Source organism: Cannabis sativa, chromosome 9 (assembly GCF_029168945.1).
Source record: "Cannabis sativa cultivar Pink pepper isolate KNU-18-1 chromosome 9, ASM2916894v1, whole genome shotgun sequence".
Taxonomy (NCBI): Eukaryota; Viridiplantae; Streptophyta; class Magnoliopsida; order Rosales; family Cannabaceae; genus Cannabis; species Cannabis sativa.
This window is the reverse complement of record NC_083609.1, coordinates 3,335,218-3,359,653: the sequence shown is the minus strand read 5'-3', so window position 1 is coordinate 3,359,653 and position 24,436 is coordinate 3,335,218. Positions and strand designations below refer to the sequence as shown.

Genomic DNA, 24,436 nt, shown 5'->3' with positions numbered 1-24,436 from the left:
TTGGAATCTTGGGCCTAATTTCTCATTTTCACACCATTATGCTATTATGACCAATACCAGCTAGTGTCACATGATCATACATATATTCCATTTGCAACAAAAACCAAGCTTCACGCCAAACATAACATTTATCCAATTATTAAAATTTTATTACGGGGTTCAAAGTTTTAGGGGTGCAACACGAGGCTTCTCGCCCATCCTAGTACTACTCTAGCCAAAGTACACTTAATTGTAGAGTTTCTGTGGGATCCGGTACATTAGTGCTGGTAAAGCTTAAATCTTTATTGGTTTATACATGTAATTATAAAGATACAAAAACAACTTTTTCTTTCTTACTTTCCCACATAATTACTTTCTTTTTTTTTTCTTTAATTATTATTCCAATTGTGACTTGTTGAACTGGGCTAGCTGTATATGCACGCAGCCGTGAACAAAGGGGCAACACAACAGTTTAAGGATTTATTACTTAACATGACATCCTATGAAGAAAGACAGAAGAGAACATTGAAAGTGGCATTAAAAGATTCCTTTTTTATTTTCTTTTCTAGTTTACAATATTGGTGAGTGAGTGTAACTTAAATTTTCAATATTTTTTCTTTTTTTTTTTTTTTTTGAAAAGAAAAAAATAGATCATAAGAAAACAAAAGCTGTTTCCTTTCTCTTTCTTCCTGAAAAAAAAGAAAATATAATGACAAAATTTGCATAGTGTTCTTGTCTCATTATTAATATTAAGGGGGGTCCCTAATCCTTATCTATATTATATTTTCTTCAGTTTCTAGCAATTGGGGTGTTTTAATATTATGTTTCTTCAGTTACTAAGTGAGGTCTGAGAAAAAAAAAATGGAGGCTAAAATTGGTGGCAAGGGGAGTTTGGAATGGGATTTAAATGATTGGAGATGGGATGGTGATCTTTTCAATGCCACCCCATCATTGAACTCAGTCCCTTCCTCAGCTCAATTGTCCAAAAATAAAAGGGCTCTACTTGTTCATGAAGAAGAATCAAATGTTTCACTCAAGTTAAAGCTTAGCATATCAGAGGAGTCAGAGGTGAAGAAGCTGAAGACAGTGGAGACTAGTAGTAGTAAAAGTGTCATGTGTAAAGTGGAAGATTGTTCAGTTGATCTCACCACAGCCAAGGATTATAACAGAAGGCATAAAGTCTGTGATATGCATTCCAAAGCAACTAAAGCACTTGTTTCGAATACTATGCAGCGGTTTTGTCAACAATGCAGCAGGTTTTACTTTTTGTTTAGTGTTATAGTTAGTAAATTTTGATGTTTGGTCTTTTGATAGATGGAAATAGATACTTATTTTTTTATGCAGGTTTCATCTTCTTCAAGAGTTTGATCAAGGGAAGAGGAGTTGTCGTCGGCGTTTGGCTGGCCATAATAACAGGAGGAGGAGGAGGAAGACACATCCTGATTCCACACTTCATGATGAAAAGAACACTAATTATCTGTTGTTAAGTTTGTTAAGGATACTCTCCAATATGCATTGTTAGTTCTCTTTGTCTCTTGAGTCATCTCATGTTCTAAGCTGTAGTGGCTTGTTTGACTATACAGATATGTCCTTGTGTGATTTGCAGCAAACAGCTCTGATCAAACAAGGGATCAAGATGTTTTGTCTTGTCTGTTGAAGAATTTGGCCAACATTTCGAGTTCAGTCGATGGAAGGAGGTACATGTCGACGGTGCTGCAAAATTCCCAAGGCTTAATTAATGCAGGCACTTCTGTTGTGGCCTCACAAAAGCCAATGAGAATTATTTCAGATACCCTTTTTGGTTCAGCCTCTAAGGTTAATGATGAGCCCATCATTCTTGGAACTCCTTTGAAGTCTGTATCAGATATGACACTCAAGAAAGTATGTGGAGTAGATTCAAATGATGGCAATATGCAAACATTTTCAGCCAAATCTATCAAACTTAACAATATTGACTTGAATATTGTGTATGATGATTCACATCTGCCACTAACTTCAGATACTGTTTCTCTTAATAATCCTCTATCATCCTACCCGAGACAGAACTCGAATTCTAGTTCTAGTGGAGAGGCTCAGGTTCTTAACTTTCATGAAGATTTGTTGTTCAATGTTCCTTTGAGTTCATTTTTGTTATCATCAGAAGTTTCTTCCTTTTATTTCCAGAGTCGAACTAATCGAATTGTTTTCAAACTCTTTGGGAAAGAGCCTGAAGATCTTCCTTTCCTTTTGAGGGCACAGGTACATAACTTTTGCTTTGGTATCTTTCTTGTGCAACTGAAGTTAGAGTTTGATATTTCATATTGTTTGTTTAGATCCTCAACTGGTTATCTCATCTTCCTACTGATATCGAAAGTTACATAAGACCAGGCTGTGTCATCCTTACAATATATCTCCATCTAGAGCAAATGACTTGGGAGGAGGTACAACACTTGAATGCTGGTTATGAATCTCTGATATCATTGTTGTACTCTACTGAAAACTTGTTTGATCTTAAGTGAAACTAGTTTTTTCGTTTTATCAGTTACAATGTGATCTTGGATCTTGTTTGAAGAGGCTACTAGCTGCATCCAATGATCCTTTCTGGAGAACTGGTTGGGTGTATTCAAGGGTGCAAAATCATGTAGCTTTTATGCACAATGGTGTCTCCTTCCTCTTCTTTCTCCATATTTATAGCTAGATTTAACTCATAATGTTGTTCATGTCTTCATTTTTTTTTACTATATTTATGGTCATGCAGGTCAAATTGTCTTAGACACTTTCTTACCTCAGAAAAGCTATAAAAATTGTAGAATTTCAAGCATCAAACCGGTTGCAGTTGCATTGTCCGAAAGAGCTCAATTCGAAGTGAAAGGCTTCAACTTATTTCACCCCAGCATGAGGTATTTATCAAGTTCTTCTAACATTTGGAACCTTTTTGTTAAAGGGTTTTTTGGGCTTGAGCGCCCGCTGCCCCACCCTTGAGCCGGCCCTGGTCTGCAGTTGATGAATTCTACTGAGTGACAGGTTAATGTGTGCATTAGATGGGAAGTATCTGGTTCAAGAATTTTGTAATGAGTTGGTGGACAACACAACTAGCACAACCGCAGAGCATGATGAGATCCAACGCCTTAAATTCTCCTGTTCTATACCAACGGTTACAGGGCGAGGATTCATAGAGGTGATCATACATAGCTTGTTTCTATCTTTGAACTTGCTTAAGAATAGCATATTCAAAATAGGATTGTGTTTCTTATTCTTTCAGGTTGAAGATTATGGCTTCAGCAGCAGTTTTTTTCCATTCATAGTTGCAGAGAAAGAGGTATGTACCGAAATATGTATGCTGCAGGGTGCAATAGAGGTGGAGGAGACTGCTGGTGATGCTGTTAAAGCCAAGAATCAGGCTCTTGACTTTGTACATGAAATGGGGTGGCTTCTTCATAGAAGTCATGCCAAACTTAGATTAGGTCCTATGGATCCCAACTCGGATTTATTCCCTTTCAGACGGTTCAAGAAGCTCATGGAGTTTTCCATGGACCATGACTGGTGTTGTGTTGTTAAGAAACTCTTGTGCATTTTGTTTGAAGGTATAGTTGATGCTGGAGAACATCCTTCCATTGAGGTTGCAATACTAGATATGAGCCTTCTCCATAGAGCTGTGCAGAGAAATAGCCAGCCTATGGTTGATAACTTGTTAAAATTTGTAATCCCACAGAAAATTATGGACAAGTCACAGGTGTTGTTATTCAAAGCTGATCATGTTGGTGCTATGGGGTTAACTCCTCTACATGTTGCAGCAAATCAAGGTGGTTGTGATGGTGTGTTAGATGCCTTGACAGATGATCCAGGAAAGGTATATTTGTTCCTTTAAGAAACTAACAATACATAACAAAGAGTTTGTGTGACAAAGTAAACAGGATTTGTCCCCTCAAACTATGACCCTTGTATAGTTTTGCTCTTTGAACTTTTTTTTTTGGCAAATTTTTTTCTTGAACTACCAAAATTGTTGCAAATATCTCCCTCCAGTTACATTCAGCTCGTTTCTTTAAACAAATTTTTAATGTAGCACTCTAATGTGACGTTTATCTGGCTAGTTTAAGAATTCAGATAACAAATAAATACATAAATAACAATCTAACGAGAATATGTATATGTATCTTTAGAGTTAATATTTGTATGTTTAATATTTATAAGTTGGATTTCGAGTGGGTTAAAGTTATTAAATAGACCCTCGTATTGCAACTAAAACTGTAATTTATGGTTACATAAACAAATTGTTTTAAAAAATGAGCCGAATGTAACTGCATGTGAAATATATTTAACGATTTGTGTAGTTCGGGAAGAAGTTTTTTGCAACAAAAAATAGTTCAGAGGGCAAAACTTTATAAGAGTCATAATTCAATGGGAAAAAATCTTACTTGTTTTGCAAAATGACATTAAAAAATGTCAATTTTCACCTAAGTGTGAATGGACTTATTCAGGTGGGAATTGAAGTGTGGAAAAATGCAAGAGATGAAAAAGGTTTGACACCAAATGATTATGCATGTTTAAGAGGCCACTACTCCTATATTCAACTTGTCAAGAGAAAAATGAGCAATATACCATCATCATCATCAACAACAACAACAACATCAGCATCATCAGAAAGCGAGCATGTGGCGGTTGACATCTTAGACGACGACAACAGCAACAACAACAACACAAACAAGCAACAGAAGCAGAGATGGAAAGGCGGGAACATGGAGATCGAAAAGTACAAAATGAAGGAATATTGCAGAAGATGGCATTGGCATAAACAAAGGCAAATGCAACATAAGAGGAGAAATTCTTTAGTGTACAAACCAGCAATGATGTGTTTGGTGGGCATTGCTGCTGTGTGTGTTTGTGTTGCTTTGCTGTTTAAGAGCTCACCAGAAGTACTATATGTGTTCAAGCCATTCAGGTGGGAAAGGTTGAAGTATGGATCAAGCTGATCTGATCTGATCTGATCTGATCTGAGTCATTGAATTGGAATATGAGATGAAAATGAAATGCCTTGTTTTGTTTCTTACTATGAAAGAAACTGTACACATAACAATTATAGTGTTGTTGGTATCAATAAAAATTGGTATTGTATTGTATTGTAGTAAAAAAGAAAAAGGAATCATTAAATAGTGCATTAGTTTTGTTTTTGTCTTTAATTTTACTTCAAAATAGTAAATTAAATTATCAAAATAAATAAAAGCTTAAATTTGAGAGGTGCCACGTGGAACCAAGTTAAAGTTTTTGTCTTAAAAAAGAAAGGAAAAGAAAAAAAAGTATTGACTTTGTTTGTTATGTGTCTTGTCTTTCATTTGATAAATGGTTCTAAGAAAAAAGAAAGCTTTTTTATTTTAAAGTTTTGATTTTTGAGTGGTTTCTACACGCTGCTTCTGCGAATTTGATATTTTCATTGGATTCCCTTTCTCCTAAATTTATAGTTTTTTTTTTTGTTTGGTCCATGAAAATCTATTTAGGGTTTTTCTGACCCTACTGCTCCTCCTTCCTTCATCATGGCTGAGCTCAAAAGATTTATTCCCAATCAACAATTAGGTCACTTTCTTATCTTTCTTGCTTTGATCTTAATACCCTTTTATTTTCTTTCTCTTTTGATCAATTTTTTTTATATATATATATATATATATATATATATATCATTATGAAATGAAGCTATTATCTTTACCTGCAATCATCATCATCATCATCATCATCTAATCTTTCTGGTTTAGGTTTTACTTGATCACCATTTCAATGCCAATGTGACACATAATTGAAAACGAAGCAAAATCAATCAATCAATTCATTTAGTTTTGATTTGAACACATTATTTACATAATGGGCAATGCTGATTATCTCAATTAACAACCAATCTTGCATTAACATAATGATTACCTCGTTTATTCTATTTAGCTTCCTCCATTATATAATAAAATAAATAATAAAGTTTTAATCTTTTTTATGCATTGGTTTAAATGGCAGACCTTGAACAGATACTTCAAGAAGCACAACATCGTTGGCTACGACCCACTGAAATCTGTGAAATACTTCGCAACTATCTCAAGTTCCAATTAACACCAGATCCACCTGTTAGGCCTCCAGGTTCTTTACTCAAAATTATCATTATATATTTATATATAATGTTATATGTAAGTTTAGATATTACACTAGCTGACAATTTTGTACAGAAATGTGGTGATTGTACTGTGTTACCTGGAAATTATGATGTTTTTTGATCCACTAGAAGTAGGCTTTGCCCTTTTTGATTTTGGAATATTTTTGAGGTTTTTGCTAGTTCATCTTAAATGGAATTATTAATATTCTTATTATATTAGTGAACATAATAATAACTCAATTTGTTTTAATTAGTTCTTGATATTACCTAGTGTCTTATTTATTAGGCTTAACATGCATTATAGTTACTTATGTTTAGGGGGTTACTTGGAAGTTTTAGGGGGTTACTTGGAAGTTTTAAGTAGTCTTATGATTGCAAAAATATAGTTTTGAAGTTCCTATAATGTGATTTAGGGGAACACTTGAAGTACTGAACACAAGGTTGGGTTTATGTTGCCCCCGACCTGTCCATAAGGGTCGTCGAAATAAGGCCTCAATGTGTAGATATCGTATTAGAGAGTGCTCTTTCAGGCTTGGTATTGAGGGATTGACGGGATTAGATTTCTTCTCTTTTAAAAGTTGCAACTTTTCGGATGGATTGGTTCCAAAATTGCACATAAAGTTATGTTCTTCCTAGGAATCAAAAATAAGATTCTAGTGCATAGTCAAACATAGTAATATAAGTTTCCAAATTATTAAATTACCTTCTTCAACTTTCCCAATAATGTGAAAATTGTAAACCCCTCATACCAAACGGTCCTTAGAGTTTGGGGAAATTTTATGGAGTAGTATATGTAAGCATATTTGTGTAAATGCCATCAACAACTGAGCCTTGTTGTTTTTCAGCTGGCTCTCTGTTCCTGTTTGATCGAAAAGCGCTACGATATTTTCGTAAGGATGGTCACAGGTGGAGGAAAAAGAAAGATGGGAAAACAGTGAAAGAAGCTCATGAAAAGTTGAAGGTGTGCAGTTCAATCTATTATTAGTAAGTTCACCTTTTTTGATTGACCTGAAACGTTGTTTAGTCGTTGCCTTTGTAGTTTGACCCTCATAGTTTAGAGCAGGATTTTTTTTTAAATCTTAGGTAGCTGAGATTTGAAGCCTTTCCCCACTTGAAATGTGTGATTAGTTAGAAATAAAATTGCTTTTATGGTTTATTGTCAATGTATAAAAATGTACTTTATATGTATATGTCATGCCTAAAGGTTACACCACCTAGTAGTTCTTTGCAAATGGTTATGTGTTACCATCTTACCATTTTCTCCTTGGTTCTCCTCCTTCCTGCAAAATTATTCTCTGTGGCCTAAGAATGATTGTGTTTGCTGTTTGTGCTTTTAGTAAATTAGTTTTCCCCTTTCCTTTTTTCAGGCTGGCAGTGTGGATGTTCTTCACTGTTATTATGCCCATGGAGAGGATAATGAGAGCTTCCAGCGGCGGAGTTATTGGATGCTTGATGGGTGAGTATATCTAATGTCTCTTTCTCTCTTAACGGCACACTTCATCAATTGTAGGTATATTAGAACTTTTGCATCTTAAATGTCAACTTCATAGATATTATATCTCACTTCCATTCCCGCCGTGTTTATTTGTTACTTTTTCAGACAATTAGAGCACATTGTTCTCGTGCATTATAGAGAAATAAAAGAGGTACACAGCAAAAACATCTTGTCTTTCATTCTCTTTTTGGTTGGATTTGTTACATTAACTATTACATCTTGCTCTAGATTTATTGATTCCACTCCAACCCCTTGTTTTTTGGGGGGTATGCAACTATGTTTTCTTTTATGCATTTCAGGGTTACAAGTCTGGCATATCCCGTATGCTACCAACCCCCAGGCCACCATTTGAAAGCTTTCTAAATAGTTTTGGACAAGAAAACTCACCTGCCCCAGCAATTCAAAACTCTTTTGCATCCAATTCAAACAGAGCTGATTGGAATGGACCAACATCATCGCTTGAGGATGTGGATTCGGGTGATAATTCTGGAGCTTCTCTCACTCAAACTGCTTTTGGTTCCATATCACATAACACATCACTGCTTTCAGATGGAGTTGCAGGTAATGTGGATAACAATGTGTTTATACATTCTTTTAAAATAAAAATAAATTATAAATGGCTTTTGTCAGGATGGACTCCAGGGCCATTTGTTAAATTGTTACTGCAAACTAGTGTTGGGCTTCGAGTTCCCAAAGTTTAAGGTAAGGGGAAAAAGTGAGTGTGCCGTGTCCAACATGGTTCTTTGCTGCATTTCAGGAATCGGAGAGTCATCCAGGAACCCTACTGATTCATGGTATCCTGGATCTAAATTGTTTCATTCTGCTGGATCATCGCTCTGGGCTCACGGCTCAACCAAACATGAAGAAGAAAGTATGCTTGATCAGAAATGTGATGTTGCAGTACCTGGTGGAGCTGACTTTATAATTCATAAGCTTACTGATGCTAGATTGGATATTGGTGGTAAAATTCATGATATTGTTTCTTACAGTGATAGATTGATAACAAGCACAAGCATCCAGGAGGCACCGTCAGGTCCCAAGAGAGAAATTCAGGTATGTTTTTTGCTGTCAGCTGTATAATAGTGTATATTATGGATCCTGATACCTTGTATCTGTTTAAAATTACGATATATACATCCGTATCCTTCCGTGACGAAGAGATTTTGGTGTCAAATCAGCCGTGTTTATGTGTTCATCAAGAAATGTTCATGTAATATATTATTTATCTTATACCTTTCTTTCTCAATTTTTGTTTTGTTACTTTTCCCTGTGTAGAAGTTTCTCAAGTGATCTACTTTGTTTTTTCAGGTGTCACAAGAGCATGGTTTTAATTCCACCCGCGCCCCTTTTCAGTTTTATTCTGATCCTCAGATGGTGGCAACTTTCACTGATGAAGTTGAGAAGAAATCGGAAGATAAAGATGGAACTGCAAATAACAATGAATCAGTAGAGCTGAAAAAGTTAGATAGTTTTGGGAGATGGATGGACAAAGAAATCGGTGTCGATTGTGATGATTCCTTGATGGCTTCCGACTCTGGAAATTATTGGAATGCAATTGATGCTGAGAACGAAGACAAAGAAGTATCTAGTTTATCACACCATATGCAGTTGGAGATTGATTCACTTGGTCCATCTCTTTCCCAGGAACAGTTATTCAGCATTTGTGACATTTCACCAGATTGGACTTATACGGGTGTTGAGACAAAGGTATTAGCAAATTCGAGGAAAAATCAAGTGCAAGATAAGTTTAGATTCCAATAATGGGTAATTTAAATGTTTACTGTCTTTGCTATAATTTCAGGTTTTAATAGCAGGTAGATTTTTGGGTAGCAAAAAGCATTCTTCTGAGACGAAATGGGGATGTATGTTCGGTGAAATTGAGGTTCCTGCTGAAGTTGTTATTGATAATGTCATTCGATGCAGAACTCCTTTACATGCACCTGGACGTGTTCCATTCTATGTTACCTGCAGTAATAGATTGGCGTGCAGCGAGGTGAGGGAGTTTGAATATCGGGAGAAACCTCAGGTCATTGCTGACAACAGAGCACCAGATGATGAATTACGGTTACAGATACGGCTAGGAAAATTGTTGAATATAGGCCCAGAGAGGAAGTCATTAAATTGTTCTCTTGATTGTGACAAGTGTAAGATTATAGATAATGTACCTTCGACGAGAATCAAAACTAACCACTTGACGTCGAGTGATATCTTGATTCAAAATTTGCTTAAGGATAGACTTCATCAATGGCTAGTTTTCAAAATTCACGAAGAAGGTAAAGGGCCTAATGTATTCGACGATGAAGGCCTAGGAGTCATCCATTTAGCAGCTGCTCTTGGTTATCAATGGGCTATCGGTCCCATAATTGCTGCTGGTGTCAGTCCCAATTTCAGAGATGCTCGTGGAAGAACAGCGCTTCATTGGGCATCATGTTTTGGGAGGTGAGGTTGCTGTCTTTTATACTCTTTGTTATACAAATGCTTCGTATGTTAAAAACAACCGCCTGTAATTTTTAAAATACACACAATTAGCTGTGCATTTTTCGATATTTTGTCGTCCCTGTCTATAAGATCGAGCATGGTATGTGTACACTACACAATACTTTTTGGGCTAGTTGAATACTTATTATCTCATGCATAAAGTGCTGACATGTTGATAAAAGGCAAGTTCAACATGTTTTCATTAGATAAAGAATTAAGAGTTTGAAATCTATAATCAATTGTATCTTTATCATTTATCTAGAGAGGAAACAGTTGTAGCACTGGTCAGATTGGGTGGTGCCCCAGGTGCGGTTGATGACCCAACTCCATCTTTTCCAGGAGGGCAAAAAGCAGCTGATCTAGCCTCAATTAATGGACATAAAGGAATAGCGGGATATTTGGCCGAAGCAGATTTGACAAGCCATCTTTCTTCATTGAACATTAACAAGAATGTAGCAGATATTTGTGATGTCGTTGTTTCTGCTGAAGGTTCAATTGATAATGACTCGAAAGGTTTCTCATCAGAGTTGGATGCTGATAACCATTTTCTTAAAGGTTCTCTAGCTGCTTTTCGAAAATCAGCTCATACAGCCGCTTTAATCCAAGCTGCCTTTAGGAATCACTTATTCCGTCATAAACAATTAACCAAGAGCGGGGACAATGTTTCCAACGATTCGGTTGACCTTTTTGTTCTGGATTCTTTAAACAAGGTACAGAAGTCAAGTCATTTTGAAGATTACCTTCATTCTGCAGCCAAGAAGATTCAAAAGAAATATCGTGGCTGGAAAGGGAGGAAAGAATTCTTGGATATTCGCAGCCGTATTGTTAAGATTCAGGCTTATGTGGTTTTTTCATATGTTTATCTCGTGCGTGCATGCATTGTACTGCATAATTTGCTCTTCTTTTCCTGTTCTTCATCCTTTTCATTCGAGATAAAATGTGTCATTGGTGTTAATTATATCTCTTATATCATACTTTTCAGGCTCATGTGAGAGGACATCAAGTTCGGAAACAGTATAAGAAGGTTGTCTGGTCCGTCAGCATATTGGAAAAGTTAATACTTCGTTGGAGGCGAAAAGGTTCTGGTTTGCGGGGGTTTCGGGTCAAAAGGTCAACTGAAGATGCATCAAGAGATACAAAAAGAAGTGATGATTATGAATATCTTGTAATTGGGAGAAAACAGAAATGTGCTGCTGTAGACAAAGCTCTTGCAAGAGTAAAGTCAATGGTTCGCCATCCTGAAGCACGTGAGCAATATATGAGGCTAGTTACTAATTTTGAGAAGTTTGAGGTAATTTTGTTCTATTATTTTTTTCCTTCAAATATCTGGGAGCAGAAAACATTTGGAAATAGTAATTGTTTGATGATATTTTTTTTTATGTTTAAACAGATTGGTGAGGATGAGAACAGTGCATGACAGAAAATTTCATAGTTCAAAATAGTGTGTTATTGACCAGTGGGAGAACTAATGGAGTGGATTCAGAGCACCTTTTCCATGTTAATCGGCTCTGGTAAAATCTTAGCTCTGACAGTGTTTACATACTTAAGACTGTTAATTACAAAAAGTACATAGGGAGATAGTAGAGAAAAAATTCTAAATTGTACATGGTTTGGTATTTATATTTGTAATTGTATGTAACTTTCTTGACAAACGATAATTAGATTTCAATGACACGGATGTAGGAAAGATTAGATCAGCTCTTACACCAAAGATTACAGTACTATATATTGATAATTACAAGCAAAGCAAACTGTAATATATGAACATATAATTCATTTTAAGAAGTTTCATATTTCCTTGTTTTTTGTTTAATAAACCTCGCTTGGATCTTTGATTTTAAAAGGAAGAATAACGTACATTCCAAAGTATATATTTTCTTATTTTGGATTTTTTTTTCAAGAAAAAATGCAAGTTAAAGAGGAGAAGCCAATAAAAGTAATCTTGTAATAAGGGTAATTTTGTAAAGCTAATGTAGTTTTTTCTTGTTAAAATTCTAGATCCAATCAAAGCATGTAACGTAGGTATAGGCAAGTGCCTAATACGTAAAAATGCAAACCAACATATTATTAATTAGTAAAAAAATAATTGCATTTCCTAAAATAATGGAAGCAACTATTTACTCGTGGGTTCTTGTTATTAATTACAATTGACCAGTACTAATTATCGACTTTCTTACTTGTAATAAAATCACACCACGATACATACATACCATAGCAGTAGCATTCCATACCATAGCAGTAGCATTCCATTAATGTTCCACCTCAACCAACTTGATTCTTCTTCCTGTTTATTATTATTTAATTTTTTTAAAAAAATGCTTTTAGAGAAAGTCTACTAACAGGAGCAAACTAGTTTTTTACTTTTAAAATGAAGAGGGAATTTAGAGCATTTACTTTTTTTTTCTAAATATTTTAAAACTTATCTATTTTAGAGTGTTGTGAGTGTTCTTATAATTTAAAGTTAGTCTTTTTTTTCAAAACTATACCTGTTGTTACTTGTTCCTTCGCCATGAGATTTATAGTACTGAGCAAGTTCACCATTTACGCGAGAAAGAAGCTTCTCAGACTGTTCAAGCCTCTTGCTAAAATCACCACCATCATCAACAACCGATTTCAATTTCTTCTGCTACCAAACAGACCCCATTAGTTGAATCTCAAAAAACACTGTAAATTAAGTGTTTATATATGTTCAACATATCAAAGCATAACGCCCTATAAGCCACACCTTGGTCAATGAAGTTTGGTGAGAGTGAGTTGGCTCTTGTTTAGATTTTGTTCCAAGAAGTGTCTTCACCATTTCATCCAGTTCTGTAATCTTTTCCTTCAGTTTGGCCTTGTCCCTCTATAGATAAAAACATTTGCAGATAAGATCAGACCCAATATTTTTTTATTCAAAAGCATATTCAGTACATACCTTCAGCATCTCATTCTCCTTAGAAAGAAAGCTCTGTCGTTCTTGTAGTTGTTCAGCAGTTATTTGGGCATTAAGTAAATTGTCTTCCTTCATATTCATTTCCAGTATGCAGCTACATCGTAAAGGAAAAATTGATTACTTGCCCAGAATTCATACAACAATGACAAGAACATTGCTTTGTTCGTATTACTTGAAAAGATTATTTCTCATTGATGAAATTCTAACACAAGACAATTGCTTTGTTTGAGTAGTTGAAACACATGAAGTTGTTGCTTAAGGACTCGTTCCTTTGCTACTGACAATGTCGACATGCATTTACCATGTAAATGAATCAACTACTCAGTCATCATAACACATTATCACAAGTTTCAATAACTTTGAAGGTGACTTTTTCACCAACCTAGAGGAGCAATCTAGTTGATAAATGAATTAAATATGTAGCTCACCACCAATTACACTTTTCATTTTTTTTTTGGTATGATTAACAAATTTGGTGCTTATTACCAAAAATAAATAAATAACAAGGAGGTCCCTGATCAAAACATAAAACCTATCAGTATTAACGTAGTTAAAACGAGAAGTGAAATATGTTGGAGTGAAGAGTTTTTTTCTCCAGTGATGAGTAAAGTCATTCATGTTCTTAATACTCAAGGCTATTTTTCTTCACCAATAATTGAAGTCGTTATTCTTTCTTAGATCAGATCACTATTTTTAGATCCTAATTGACTTTGCACTAGGTAGGCCGATTTCAATCGAAGTTGCTTGCTAAAACTATTTGACTCTAATAGAACACCCTATTGAGAAATATATTTGTGGATATCAGTTCTTATAATCGCTAGTAAATTGATGGAATGGAACTAACCTTTCTCTTTCGTCATTTAAATCTTTAATTTGTTTCCTTAAGCGGGCAAGTTCTTCCTCCTTTTCTTGAAAGTCTTCGGTTTGCTGATGGACATCCTCCACAAGCTTCTTAATTTGGTAATGGTCCATCAAATTCTACAATATTTTAAAACCAAAATGCAAACAAGTGAGAAATGCAGTTGTTGATGTCTATCTTTGAGAGTTTCAAGTCTTAAACTTACTGCAAAGTTATTCATGTCCAATTTCACACCAAGCAAATCACGAATCACATCATGTGTCATGCTTTCTGCTGCGGCGAGTCTAGTATTCAGCATACACACCTGATTCAGTGCGATGGAGTAAGTATTTTTCTTCTAGTAATGGTTATTCTGAACCATGAATACTCATACACATGTCTAATTATGCAGTACATTTATGTATTTGATTATGTGTAAAAGACTTGTAGAGAAGAAATGTATTTTACAATGACAGCTTCGTTACCTCTTTCTGTCGACTAGCAGCAATTGCCTCTAGCTCCTCAATACGGAACCTGGCTGATGACAATTCCTGATCCCTCTCCACACTCATTTGTTGAACGATGCTAGAAATGCATTTGAATGGTGAGCTTGAGCCCCTTGTTCTTACTGAGCTTTTATCTGCTTTGTTCAATGTTGGAACTGTAGATGTTGAACTTGTTGAATCTATTTTTACTTCACGAACCATGGCCTCCAGTGTCTTATACTGTCAGAAGGAAGCAGATGACAGTTCAAAACTTCAAATAGTTATGCCAAATAAGAAATGTAAAACCATGTGTGATCAGAGCCTAACTAATGGAACTTGGATCCTCTTGAAATCAAATAGCAACATCATAATTTTTTTAGGCTAACTTCTTGAGCACAACATGAGTATATTATGTCTCTTTAGCAAAACACTTGAGAGAAGTCTTCAGAGGTGAATTCTGAAGGACAGTGAAACTTTTGGGAAATGCATTTATATAGCTTTCAGTTTTAGAATCTCCACCATTATTCTGTTTGATAAAGTAGCATACCGAATCCGAATATCTAAAAATTTTCTTTTCATTTTATATGGAAAAATCACATCTAGGTTTTCGGTCATAGAAGCAAAAATTCAGGTAACCAATAATTACTACTAGTACCTTTTGTTGGTATTGAGAAGCTTGGGCGTCTGCATGCAACATGAGTTCAGTGATATACTCCTTGTATTGGTTGATCTTCAAATCGTTACAACAAATTGTTAAAATAAAGCAAATCAACAAATAAACAGTTGGTAACAAACACTACATAACAAGATGGTACCTCTTTATCTTGTTCATCTCTTTCCTCTTCAAGAAGCTTTATTCGACTTTGAGCTTGGTGAAGTTCCAAGGCTTTATTATGCAGTTGCCTGCATTAAAACTAGCTTATTAGACCTACAAAAAATAAAGTATTTATTTAATTAAGATATAAGGGCATACTTCTAACCTATATATCTGATTTTCAGAATGTTCAACATTCAAGTTTTCTGAATCCAAATCTTCTGTTAAGTTTTCCACTGTTAGCAATCTCTGCTTTAGAGCATTGAGTTCCAATTCCAATGAGTCTCTGCTCAACCGATGCTGTTCTACCTCATCATCCATCTCAAACACCTAAAACCACAGATAAATGCTAGTTTTTAATTTTCTATGATAAAGGTTTTATCATTTAACAAGTAGACCATGTGAAATGTTCAACAAACACGTTTTTTTTGTATGTGTCGATGATTACATGTCAGAAGTAATTTATATTAGTTCATATATAAATACATATGTATGATAAAACATGAATTGTCTAGGAAGAGATTAACTAAAAACTCAAATAAAAATGTAGCATACCTTCTTTTCAAGTACATTTATGGTAGACTCAAGCTCCTCAATAGAACGTTCTAAAATTTTAACCTCGTCTTCCTTCTGTTCAGCATATATCTTACATGCTTCAGACACCTAAAAAGATTTTAGTTTGTAAGAGGTGCAATCTACCTTCAAGGATGTCTTCGAAAAAAGAAAGAAACAGAGTTGTTGAAATGTTTACCTGGCGAGCTTCAACTATTATAGCTTCTTTTTCATCAACTAATGCATAGGCCATCTCTAGTTTATCATTCAAGGATTGAACTTCGTCTTGAAGTTGGTCTTTCTCACTAGTGACCCTTCTTAGATTATCTTCAATTCTTCTGTCTATTGAAGAAGTGAGCTGAAGCAGCTCCTCTTCCAAACTACTAACTATCTCTTTCTGTTCTTCCAGTTGTCCTTCAACCTCGGATTTTTTGAGATAAAGTTCTTTTAGAATCATCTTCAACTCAGCATTTTGATCCGATAAGATATCAATTGTGCCATTAGCGTCAGCAAGATTAGAATCCGACAAAACAAGAGCCTCTTCGGTATCAATGAGACGACCTTCAAGTTTTTTATGTTGCACCAACAACTCATCAAGTTGTCTTGACTTAGCCTCTAGCTCAAGTTGAACTTGACTTAAAGAACAAACAATTTTCTCAGATTCTTCCTTGATATCCTTTTTGTCTGATGTTAATTCCTGCAACAAACTAAAATCAAATAGCAAACCCTCCAGTACAACTTCTTTCCGTTCCAATTCTTTCTTGAGTGCTAAATTCTCATTTATCATATAATCATTAGATGAGCACATATCATTGCCTTCCATGCTGCTCTTTACTTCTTTCTGAGTCCCTTCAGCAACAAGCTTATTACTAGTAATTATAGTCTTATCGCCATCATTGGAACAAATACTTTGCAGCTTGTTCACTACCGCATTGCTTTCTTCGTGAGTGAATCGGCCAGTATCAGTTTCTACATTTGAAGAACGGATTTTGCTGATTAGCCCTCCAACAGAACATTGGTATAGGATAAAAGCAGCAAAATTCTTCCCCACAATCTCAAGGCATATATCTTCTAGAAATGATCTTGAGTTGCTTATGAACTGTAGCATTTCCATTCCCATAGAAAATACATCTGAGTATGTTGCTGTTAGTTTCTCCTCATCATTTTTCAATTGCATATAACATTCTTCAAGCGAAGACAATGAACTTGCAATCTCTACCAAACTACAATTCGCTTCATCATGAAGTAATTTGTTCTCGTTTTCTTTCACAAGTATTGTAGATTTCAAATGTTCAACTTCTTTTATCAAATTTGCTCGCTCTATCATCAATTCCTCACCTGTGTGTTTCCAAACACCAGTCAACTGCATTGCATTCTCATTAGCCTCCACCAAAGCATTCAACATAAAATCAGCTTCCTTTATTGTAGCATGGGCTTCCTCGAATTTGGTCATGAATCTTGTAGCATGCTCAGTTTTCTCATCAGCCGACACCTGCATGCAGAGAATGTCACCAGAGTATAAATTCCTGTAATCTTTTGTTTGTTTATAATAAATAGGTGATGTCAAACAAATACTGTTTTCCCCTAATGAAATATAGTTGGTCATGCACAAGAGTAAGTTGACAATTATTTTACCTTTCTAGTATAATCATAATATACATTAGCTTTCTCCAATGTTGAATCTGATGAAGGAATCAACTGTTTCAAATCTGCCATACATCATGAGATGCTTAGTGAACGTGGTTGAAAAATATAATTATTATTTCGAGTTTTAAGGAAATATGTACCTTCTTGGTCAGCAGAAACTCCAAACTCCAAACCATTAAATAGTTTGATTACACGAATATGTAGCAGGGCAAAAGCATCAATTAGCACCTTTAGTTCTTTTTTAAGGTGTAAATTTGTTGCTTCATTAAATTCCAAAGGCATATTTGAACTTTCTGAATGTTGATGACTAGATGGAGGCGTTGAGACTTCAGTTTTCAACATCATTTGCTCAGTTTGTTTATTGGGTGACGTGGACGAGCAGATAGGTGAAGAAACATCTGATAAGTTTCCGGAAGCCACACTTTCAATTGAAAAATCAGAGCTTGATGAAGAACAATCAGAACTCCATACATCTGCATGTACTATGTCGTCATTATTCGCAGAGCATTCAAATACATTTACTTCAGCATGAACAAAGTCTTCAATTACTTTAAGTCTGCAATTTGCTTTGGTAAGTTCATCTCTTATTTGATGCAGCATATGGCACTGATTTTTGAAGTTCTGATTATTGAATGCTTTAACTGATTGTGTATCATCTGTACATTGGTCGAAATTCTTGAATTGATCTTTGAGTTCCAACATAGCATTTTTGGACTCAAATATTTCTAACCCGGTCAACTCAGCTTCAGCCATAACATCTTCCACTAAAAGAGCCTTTGAGATTTCGAGATTGGCCATTTTCGCAGGAGAGTCAATACATTTCGCTTCATTTTTGAGGGCAACCTTTTGATTTTCAAAGAGCCAACTCATTACAATGGACGCAAGAGTAGCACATTTTTCTGCTTCAACAACCTGAGCCTCCATGAAATTGAGTTTTTCCTCTAACTTAACCATGTTGATCTTATCATTCAACAACATGCTAACATGTTCGTCAGAGATTGCATGATTATCTGACTCTGGGAATTCAGTTAAAGCCAACGTTGCACCTTTTAAGGAACTTAGCTTTTGCACCATGTCCGTTACTGTGTTTTGTGCATCTTCCAAGCTCTTCTTGAGCTGCAGAATTGATTCTTCCTTCTCAACATAAATTCTAGCAGCTCTCTGGACATGTTCGCTAATCCAAAGATTAGCTTGAGGAAATGAATGGGCAATGCTTTCTATTTGGTTGGAGACATTTTTCAGGGATTTAGAGCCATCAGCTAGGAAGCCTGTTAGCTCTAAGGTTGCCTTTTCCCACTCTGTATTTACTGCCTTAATTTCTTCCTCTTTAGCTGCAATAATGTTTTGTAGCTTTGTATTTTCTTGAGTCATAACAAATAATCTCTCATCAAGTTTGCACTGAACTGCATCAACCTCTTCTTGTAATTGAAGAATTGTCCTAGCTGTCTCCATCTCAACTTGTTCACGAACTAGTTCGGCTGATTGGTTGCAAGAAAACTCCAATGTTTTCTCCTCTTGAAAATGGCTATTGAGTAGCCTTACCTCTTCTAGGTCCTTAGTCATTCTATCCAACTTGGCTTGCAAGACCATTCTTTCAATATCTTTGTTGCTTTCTTCTACCAGACCATTGTTTTCTCTATCTAAATCATGGAGTCCCAATAATTCATTTTGCAAAGCCTTGTCATTTGTTTGGATATAAGATGCCATCTCATTCATGTCACTTTGCATAAATATACTCTCAACCTGTGGAAAAGATAATTTAACAATCAATTGGAGTACTCTAATCAATAAATTTTTTCTCCATTTAGTAAACTAGAGTAGTAAAGTTTCATGGCTAAGCCATTTTGGGATCAATTTCTTAAATAGTTTGTAAAGTATCCTTACAGAATCAGAGGCAGCTTGATTGCAATTCAGATGATTTCTTAATTCTGTTTGTAGTTCTTCAACATCTCTACAGACATAAATAATAAACATGGATAAAAAGTAGTTAAACTTAATAAATCAATTCTAAAAATAGGCAAATGATAGTTGCCCAAAAATTGATATCATTATTATATAGGAAAGTCAATTGTGATCTGCATTACTGCAATTGTTTTTTTAATATATATATATTGAAAAAGAAAAAGTACCTCATTAGTTTGGAATTCATAATCCTGCAATCTTCCAACTCCTTTGCTGCATCCTCATCCTGCATTCTTCAATAATAATATCAACTCTTAGCCTCTGAAATTTAAAATATCACTACACAACCAATAGAATAGTTATTTTTAACCTGATTTTTAGTATATATGCATGATGGAACCTTTTCTTCCAGCAAACCAAGAAGCTGCAAATTCAAAGTAATTTAATTTAATGTTTCATATCAAAGATGACTGGAAGAAGAAAGAAAAAAAAAAGAATATGACCTGATTGCGTAATTCTGACACTTCAGTTAACAATGATTCTCGCTCTCCATGTTCATAAAAGTTTTGGAACCTGACATGAAAATTGATGCAAATTGTCAATAGCATCCAATGATCCAAAAAGAAAATAAAGCAAATAGCACAATTTATAGCATATTTATATTGTTCATAGAAATTACGTTTGTAATTGCTCTCGAAGTCTATTATTCTCAACAGAAAACTGGGTGGATTCTGGGTTTCTGTTCATTCCTGCTCGAAGCAGCTGAATCTCTTCCTTTAAAACCTTATTTTCTTCCACAAGATACTCTTCAGCAGAAAACTTTCCATTTATCAACAATTCAAGACGTTTAATTTCTTCTTCACGAAACTTTAGCATAGTTTTGCTGTGTTGAGCATCCTCTTCTTTTTGGCGTGCCTAAAGAGATGCAGTATCAACAAATTAACCCCATAACAGCAAACCACTTTTACAACGTTGACAAACAGTGTAACATACAAACTGATCAAAAACTTCTGAAAAATAAGAATATGGTAAGTCCTTGGCATGAGATACGTACCAAACATTTCATGTTTTCAAGTTCATCTTCTAACTTCCGCATTGCAGTCTCTGACATTTTTTCTCTCCTTAACGCCCCAAGTAAAGTAGCTTCCAATGTTTTTATCTGCTATGAGTGTCAGTACTAATAGCGAACATGTCCTCAGTATGTATGATTGAAGGAAATGTATAAAGGTGAGAGCTAATATTACCTTGTTTTGAGCAGGATGAAACACTTGATGCTCGGACTCTGTGTTATCACCTAGAGAATCATGTTCCTCAGACAAGTCACTGAATCTAGATTCTTGAGCACTTGGCACAGAACTTGGTAAAGACTTTGCAATGTAGTTGTGCTTCGTTAGAAAGGACAATTGACCCTATTATAGTTTAAAAACATTCCATAATTCCAGGCCATTATGAAATAACAGTAAAATTCTCATGAACATAATTTTTCACACGCATACCTTTAACTGTTGGATTTGCCGCTGAAGGGCATTTACATCACCTGAAGCATCTTCGTTTACTTTAGCCTATGGGAGAAAATGAGTAAAAACGACAATAATTATGTGTTTTTTCTATGACTTTGATTATAAAAAATTAAAAATACTGAACAATAATTTTGTACATTTGTCACTAGTAAGTTTACACTTCGATAAACAGAGAGGCAAAACAATATGGAATATTTCTCCAGAATCAAGCAAAAATAAATACCAAATAAGATCTTGCAGCAATACAGAATAATGATTAGTTTCTACAATAAATATTTTCTACAACACTTTCTATAAGATCCTAAGTATATCAGCTAATTGTAGAATCAATCGGTAGGCACAAAGTTGATGAATCTTGGTTTGGTATTGTTTCAGTCACATAGTACTTACATTATTCTGAATAAGTTTGGCACGCTGAGCAAACTTCAGAGTGCTAAGTGTTTCATTAACCGAACTGCATGAAAACAAAAATTACTTGTATTTAATGAAGAACAAAATAAAAATTGGAACAGCGCAGAATTTCAGAATCATTTCACACCATAGAGATGGGCTGACATTTGCAATAATAGTGGTTTTTGAGTTTCCACCGAGAGAGTCCTACATCCATTGAAATTATTGTATTTGAGTTATCAAAAGGAAAAAGAGCAGAAAAAATTATAAGCATTTTCATGTCTCGGTACTTTTCTCTTACCTGAAGTAAAAATGTAAGTCTTGAATCTCTGTAGGGAACATGTCTATGTTTCCCATGTGCTAAATCCACTAGAGACATTATCACCAAGCTAAAGAAAAGATCAAGAAAGCTAATCAAAACACTAACTCATGAAGCATTAGCATGGCCTTTTTAGCCTATTTCTGTTTCTCATTTTCAGAACTCCAACAAGAGAGTATATTAGGAATGGAAAGGAGAGATAAATTTCTGAGTAAAAGGGGGGCGGAATTGCCAACATTAATCATTTTAGTCACTACAACATATAATCATTTTAGTCACTACAATTAGTTTCAATCCTATGACCGATCAATCATACACAAAAGTCAATCAAACTGAGCACCCCGTGCAAAAAATTGTCATTCGTTAAGCACTAGCTTCTTTATGCATAAATAGAAATGACTTCGTCAATGTTTGGTTTTTAAATGAGAACTGTAGGAATGTTCATACATGTTTAGTCTGATAATCACTGTTTCCAAAGAATATTTCTACAAGGAAAGCTATATATGCTAAAAGTTTCTATCAAGTAAAGAAGTGAAAAATGATTTGTATTGTCACGAGACAGATACTGAAAATGTGTTGACATAGAACATAATGGAACTTAAAGTTACCCAAGGGTTGATAAAGATTTGTTGATATTTGCTGCTTCCTTTAAACGATCACCTTCTGCTCCAGAGCTTTTCTGCCTAGATTAACAAGTTGGTCAAACTTGGAAGCATGGGAAAACATACACACAAATCAAACCAGAATTAATCAATCATATAAAAGAAACTTACCTCTCAGAACCAGCTAGATCAACTAAATTCAACCTGGAAAATCTAAAATGGGCCAAGGAATCCTTAGTCCAGCGGCTCTCAATAGTACAAGTGAAAACACTGTGGGATCGGCTGCTCTCACTGTTCATACGTGTAGCTGCCACTTTTCTGTTTGCAGCACCCTAAACAAAACATTAAACAAGATTAAAACTTGTAACTTTTAGTAAGAATTGGATGAAATTAACTTCATTGTAAAAGTCAAACCTGAAGCAAAAGCTTGACCACATCATTAACGTTCCTGACAACGTACTCTGTAAGATTTTCAACATATACACCTTTGTTCAAGTCTTCTCTGAGCTACAAAAAGGAAGAAAATATGAATAAGTCCCAATCAAACATAAAAAAAAAATATTAGTTCAAGTTCACCTGATAATGATATAGGTAAGTGGAAAAGCATTGATTACATGCAAATTAGTTGAGGAAGGCTCCAAAAGATCAGTAATTTGCTCGTTGTATATCTCGAGAAAAGAACATTTGCAGCTGTACTTCAACTGTTCCTCTCTTCTGCTTTCTTCCTCCTACAAATAGATTGGCAATTTGGTTTTGAGTAAGAGGAAGATGTACAAAGTGTCAAGGAATTAAGAAAGAAAAAAAAAGTGAGTATCTTACCGCAGAAATCCTCTTAAACAAATATTCGAAAATTCGGGGAGTTAGACCAGAATCTAGATTGAGATTTTCTTGAATCTGGGATATCTCCCCCATCATGGTATAGGTTTTGCCGCTGCCAGTCTGTAAAAGAATCAAATACAATAAAAACATAAAGATAGAGAGAGAGAGAAAAGATTATTGAAACAAGAACATTCATTTATTCATTCATGGAATTACCTGACCGTAAGCAAACATGCAAGCATTGTAACCAGACAAGCAATTCTCCACCATGGGAAGTCCAGCAACCCGAAAGAGGGTTTCCTACACAGGAGGAAGATGAAGCAGACCGTTATGAAACAGTAACAAATGAAATAATGTCCTGTTAACAACTGATTGAGCTAAGAGAAGTATAATAACCTGTGAGATAGTAGGAGAAGCAACATGATCGAATGTAAATCGAGTTTCAGGATGACCAAGCCAAACTAAAGTGTGTGGTGATTCCTGCCTCAAACAAGTAGCGTGACTCTCCAACCTACTCAAAGGTCGAATTCTAATCAGAACCTGTACATTATGATCGGCCCAGAAAGTAGAATCGTGCTGTAGCTCAAAATGCGGCAATTCGACCTCACACGAAGTAGAAGAAGAAGACAACGATGATGATAACAGCGCAGCTTTAGAGGCAGTCTTCACCTTTGCTCCAGCTCCAGAAACTACACGACTCAGCCTTGGAGGAGTTGCATTGCCGTAATCGATCTTTCTATCGGAATAGGAATGTCGACGGGAATGAAACTGAGCTGGATCGGCAATGGTGTTGAGAGGCGTTCGAGGAGGAGGAAAATGAATCCCGACATCACTGTCGGTCTCGAATTCGTTCTCGTTCGCTTCCAATCGGAAATTGGAGCGTTCTTTCGCCATGAATTTGGGGTTTTTTGTTTCTTCTTTCTCGTTTTTTGGGTTTTGGATTAGAAACTATAAAAGAAAGAAGAAGAAGAAGAAGAAGAAGAAGAAGAAGACTCGCCCGCCCATTTTCAATTTGAACTGTTATGACGCTCTTAGCTTAGCTAAGAAAAGCATTCTGACGACGTCGTTTCGTATTGGTCCGTTATGTGGGCCTATCTAATGGGCCCTGGCCCCTTTGCTACCCACGCCTAGGGAAATTGGAAAAGCTATCAATGAATAAATAAATTATTAGTTTTAGACTAAAATCAACTTAAAACTTTGTTATTAAATGAATGATTACACATTTGAATCATAACGGCTTCAACAAAATTTTGAATTAAAGTCAACTTCTAAATCTAATCTAAATATTCACGAGAAATGTTAAAAGGCACCAATAATATTTAGTAGTCTCTTATTGTTTGTCAATATTGTTATTAGTATCATTAAGTATCGAGTTTCATAAAATATAATGTAATAATTTTTAGTGAGTTTCGTAAACTAAATGCAAGGTGACACGTTTAGAATGTTTTAGGTACTACTATTACCCAATAATAAGGGAAAAGTTAAAGAATACTTTTTTTATACATTAACTAAGGTGTCGTTTGGTAACAATTTTTTAATCAATTTTCTATTTTTAAAA

At 35.2% G+C, this 24,436-nt stretch overlaps 3 protein-coding genes across 6 annotated transcripts; 2 read left to right on the top strand and 1 right to left on the bottom strand.

Moving 5' to 3' along the window:
- Window positions 1-406: 406 nt before the first annotated feature.
- On the top strand, window positions 407-5,195 carry LOC115723060 (squamosa promoter-binding-like protein 12). Of its 2 annotated transcripts, XM_030652467.2 has the most exons (10): window positions 414-1,235; window positions 1,324-1,496; window positions 1,586-2,055; window positions 2,143-2,217; window positions 2,292-2,399; window positions 2,501-2,618; window positions 2,717-2,858; window positions 2,983-3,136; window positions 3,221-3,808; window positions 4,437-5,195. In XM_030652467.2, exons 1-10 carry the CDS (start codon window positions 841-843, stop codon window positions 4,926-4,928), a joined length of 2,715 nt encoding a protein of 904 aa, XP_030508327.2. In that variant the 5' UTR covers window positions 414-840; the 3' UTR covers window positions 4,929-5,195. The 2 variants fall into 2 exon arrangements, with proteins under 2 accessions (XP_060959955.1, XP_030508327.2); XM_061103972.1 differs by having other exon boundaries at window positions 407-1,235; window positions 1,586-2,217.
- A 67-nt stretch (window positions 5,196-5,262) lies between these two features.
- On the top strand, window positions 5,263-11,851 carry LOC115723059 (calmodulin-binding transcription activator 2). 2 transcript variants are annotated; one of them, XM_030652465.2, is made up of 12 exons: window positions 5,263-5,526; window positions 5,953-6,072; window positions 6,931-7,046; window positions 7,453-7,541; window positions 7,686-7,731; window positions 7,880-8,141; window positions 8,338-8,633; window positions 8,889-9,287; window positions 9,382-10,019; window positions 10,321-10,894; window positions 11,041-11,349; window positions 11,449-11,851. In XM_030652465.2, exons 1-12 carry the CDS (start codon window positions 5,487-5,489, stop codon window positions 11,473-11,475), a joined length of 2,916 nt encoding a protein of 971 aa, XP_030508325.2. In that variant the 5' UTR covers window positions 5,263-5,486; the 3' UTR covers window positions 11,476-11,851. The 2 variants fall into 2 exon arrangements, with proteins under 2 accessions (XP_030508325.2, XP_030508326.2); XM_030652466.2 differs by lacking the exon at window positions 5,263-5,526 and having other exon boundaries at window positions 6,040-6,072; window positions 6,931-7,069.
- Window positions 11,852-12,079: 228 nt separating this feature from the next.
- On the bottom strand, window positions 12,080-23,986 carry LOC115722530 (kinesin-like protein KIN-12C). Of its 2 annotated transcripts, none has more exons than XM_030651763.2 (32): window positions 23,275-23,986; window positions 23,095-23,178; window positions 22,879-22,998; window positions 22,674-22,787; window positions 22,474-22,566; window positions 22,231-22,391; window positions 22,066-22,140; window positions 21,440-21,527; window positions 21,287-21,345; window positions 21,139-21,202; window positions 20,725-20,790; window positions 20,473-20,637; window positions 20,283-20,387; window positions 19,908-20,143; window positions 19,732-19,801; window positions 19,599-19,652; window positions 19,456-19,514; window positions 19,211-19,277; window positions 17,467-19,069; window positions 17,315-17,388; window positions 15,879-17,171; window positions 15,683-15,790; window positions 15,294-15,457; window positions 15,129-15,216; window positions 14,969-15,043; window positions 14,314-14,553; window positions 14,055-14,153; window positions 13,835-13,968; window positions 12,973-13,084; window positions 12,784-12,900; window positions 12,545-12,681; window positions 12,080-12,342 (listed from the first exon to the last, which is right to left on the bottom strand). In XM_030651763.2, exons 1-32 carry the CDS (start codon window positions 23,770-23,772, stop codon window positions 12,321-12,323), a joined length of 6,444 nt encoding a protein of 2,147 aa, XP_030507623.2. In that variant the 5' UTR covers window positions 23,773-23,986; the 3' UTR covers window positions 12,080-12,320. The 2 variants fall into 2 exon arrangements, with proteins under 2 accessions (XP_030507623.2, XP_060959954.1); XM_061103971.1 differs by having other exon boundaries at window positions 12,545-12,684; window positions 23,275-23,816.
- Window positions 23,987-24,436: the final 450 nt, after the last annotated feature.

Bases quoted from the DNA above. Each gene is read 5' to 3' on its own strand.
- LOC115723059 (XM_030652465.2), top strand. From the start codon at position 5,487: ATGGCTGAGCTCAAAAGATTTATTCCCAATCAACAATTAG. The intron at 7,047-7,452 runs GTGTGCAGTTCA...TCCTTTTTTCAG, and splicing joins AAGCTCATGAAAAGTTGAAG to GCTGGCAGTGTGGATGTTCT. The intron at 8,142-8,337 runs GTAATGTGGATA...GCTGCATTTCAG, and splicing joins GCTTTCAGATGGAGTTGCAG to GAATCGGAGAGTCATCCAGG.
- LOC115722530 (XM_061103971.1), bottom strand. From the start codon at position 23,772: ATGGCGAAAGAACGCTCCAATTTCCGATTGGAAGCGAACGAGAACGAA. The intron at 21,203-21,286 runs GTGTGAAATGAT...GTTTTCATGCAG, and splicing joins AATGTCAGCCCATCTCTATG to TTCGGTTAATGAAACACTTA. The intron at 19,515-19,598 runs GTTAAAAATAAC...TGAAGAATGCAG, and splicing joins GCATATATACTAAAAATCAG to GATGAGGATGCAGCAAAGGA.
- LOC115723060 (XM_061103972.1), top strand. From the start codon at position 841: ATGGAGGCTAAAATTGGTGGCAAGGGGAGTTTGGAATGGGATTTAAAT. The intron at 2,218-2,291 runs GTACATAACTTT...TTGTTTGTTTAG, and splicing joins CTTTCCTTTTGAGGGCACAG to ATCCTCAACTGGTTATCTCA. The intron at 2,400-2,500 runs GTACAACACTTG...TCGTTTTATCAG, and splicing joins AGCAAATGACTTGGGAGGAG to TTACAATGTGATCTTGGATC.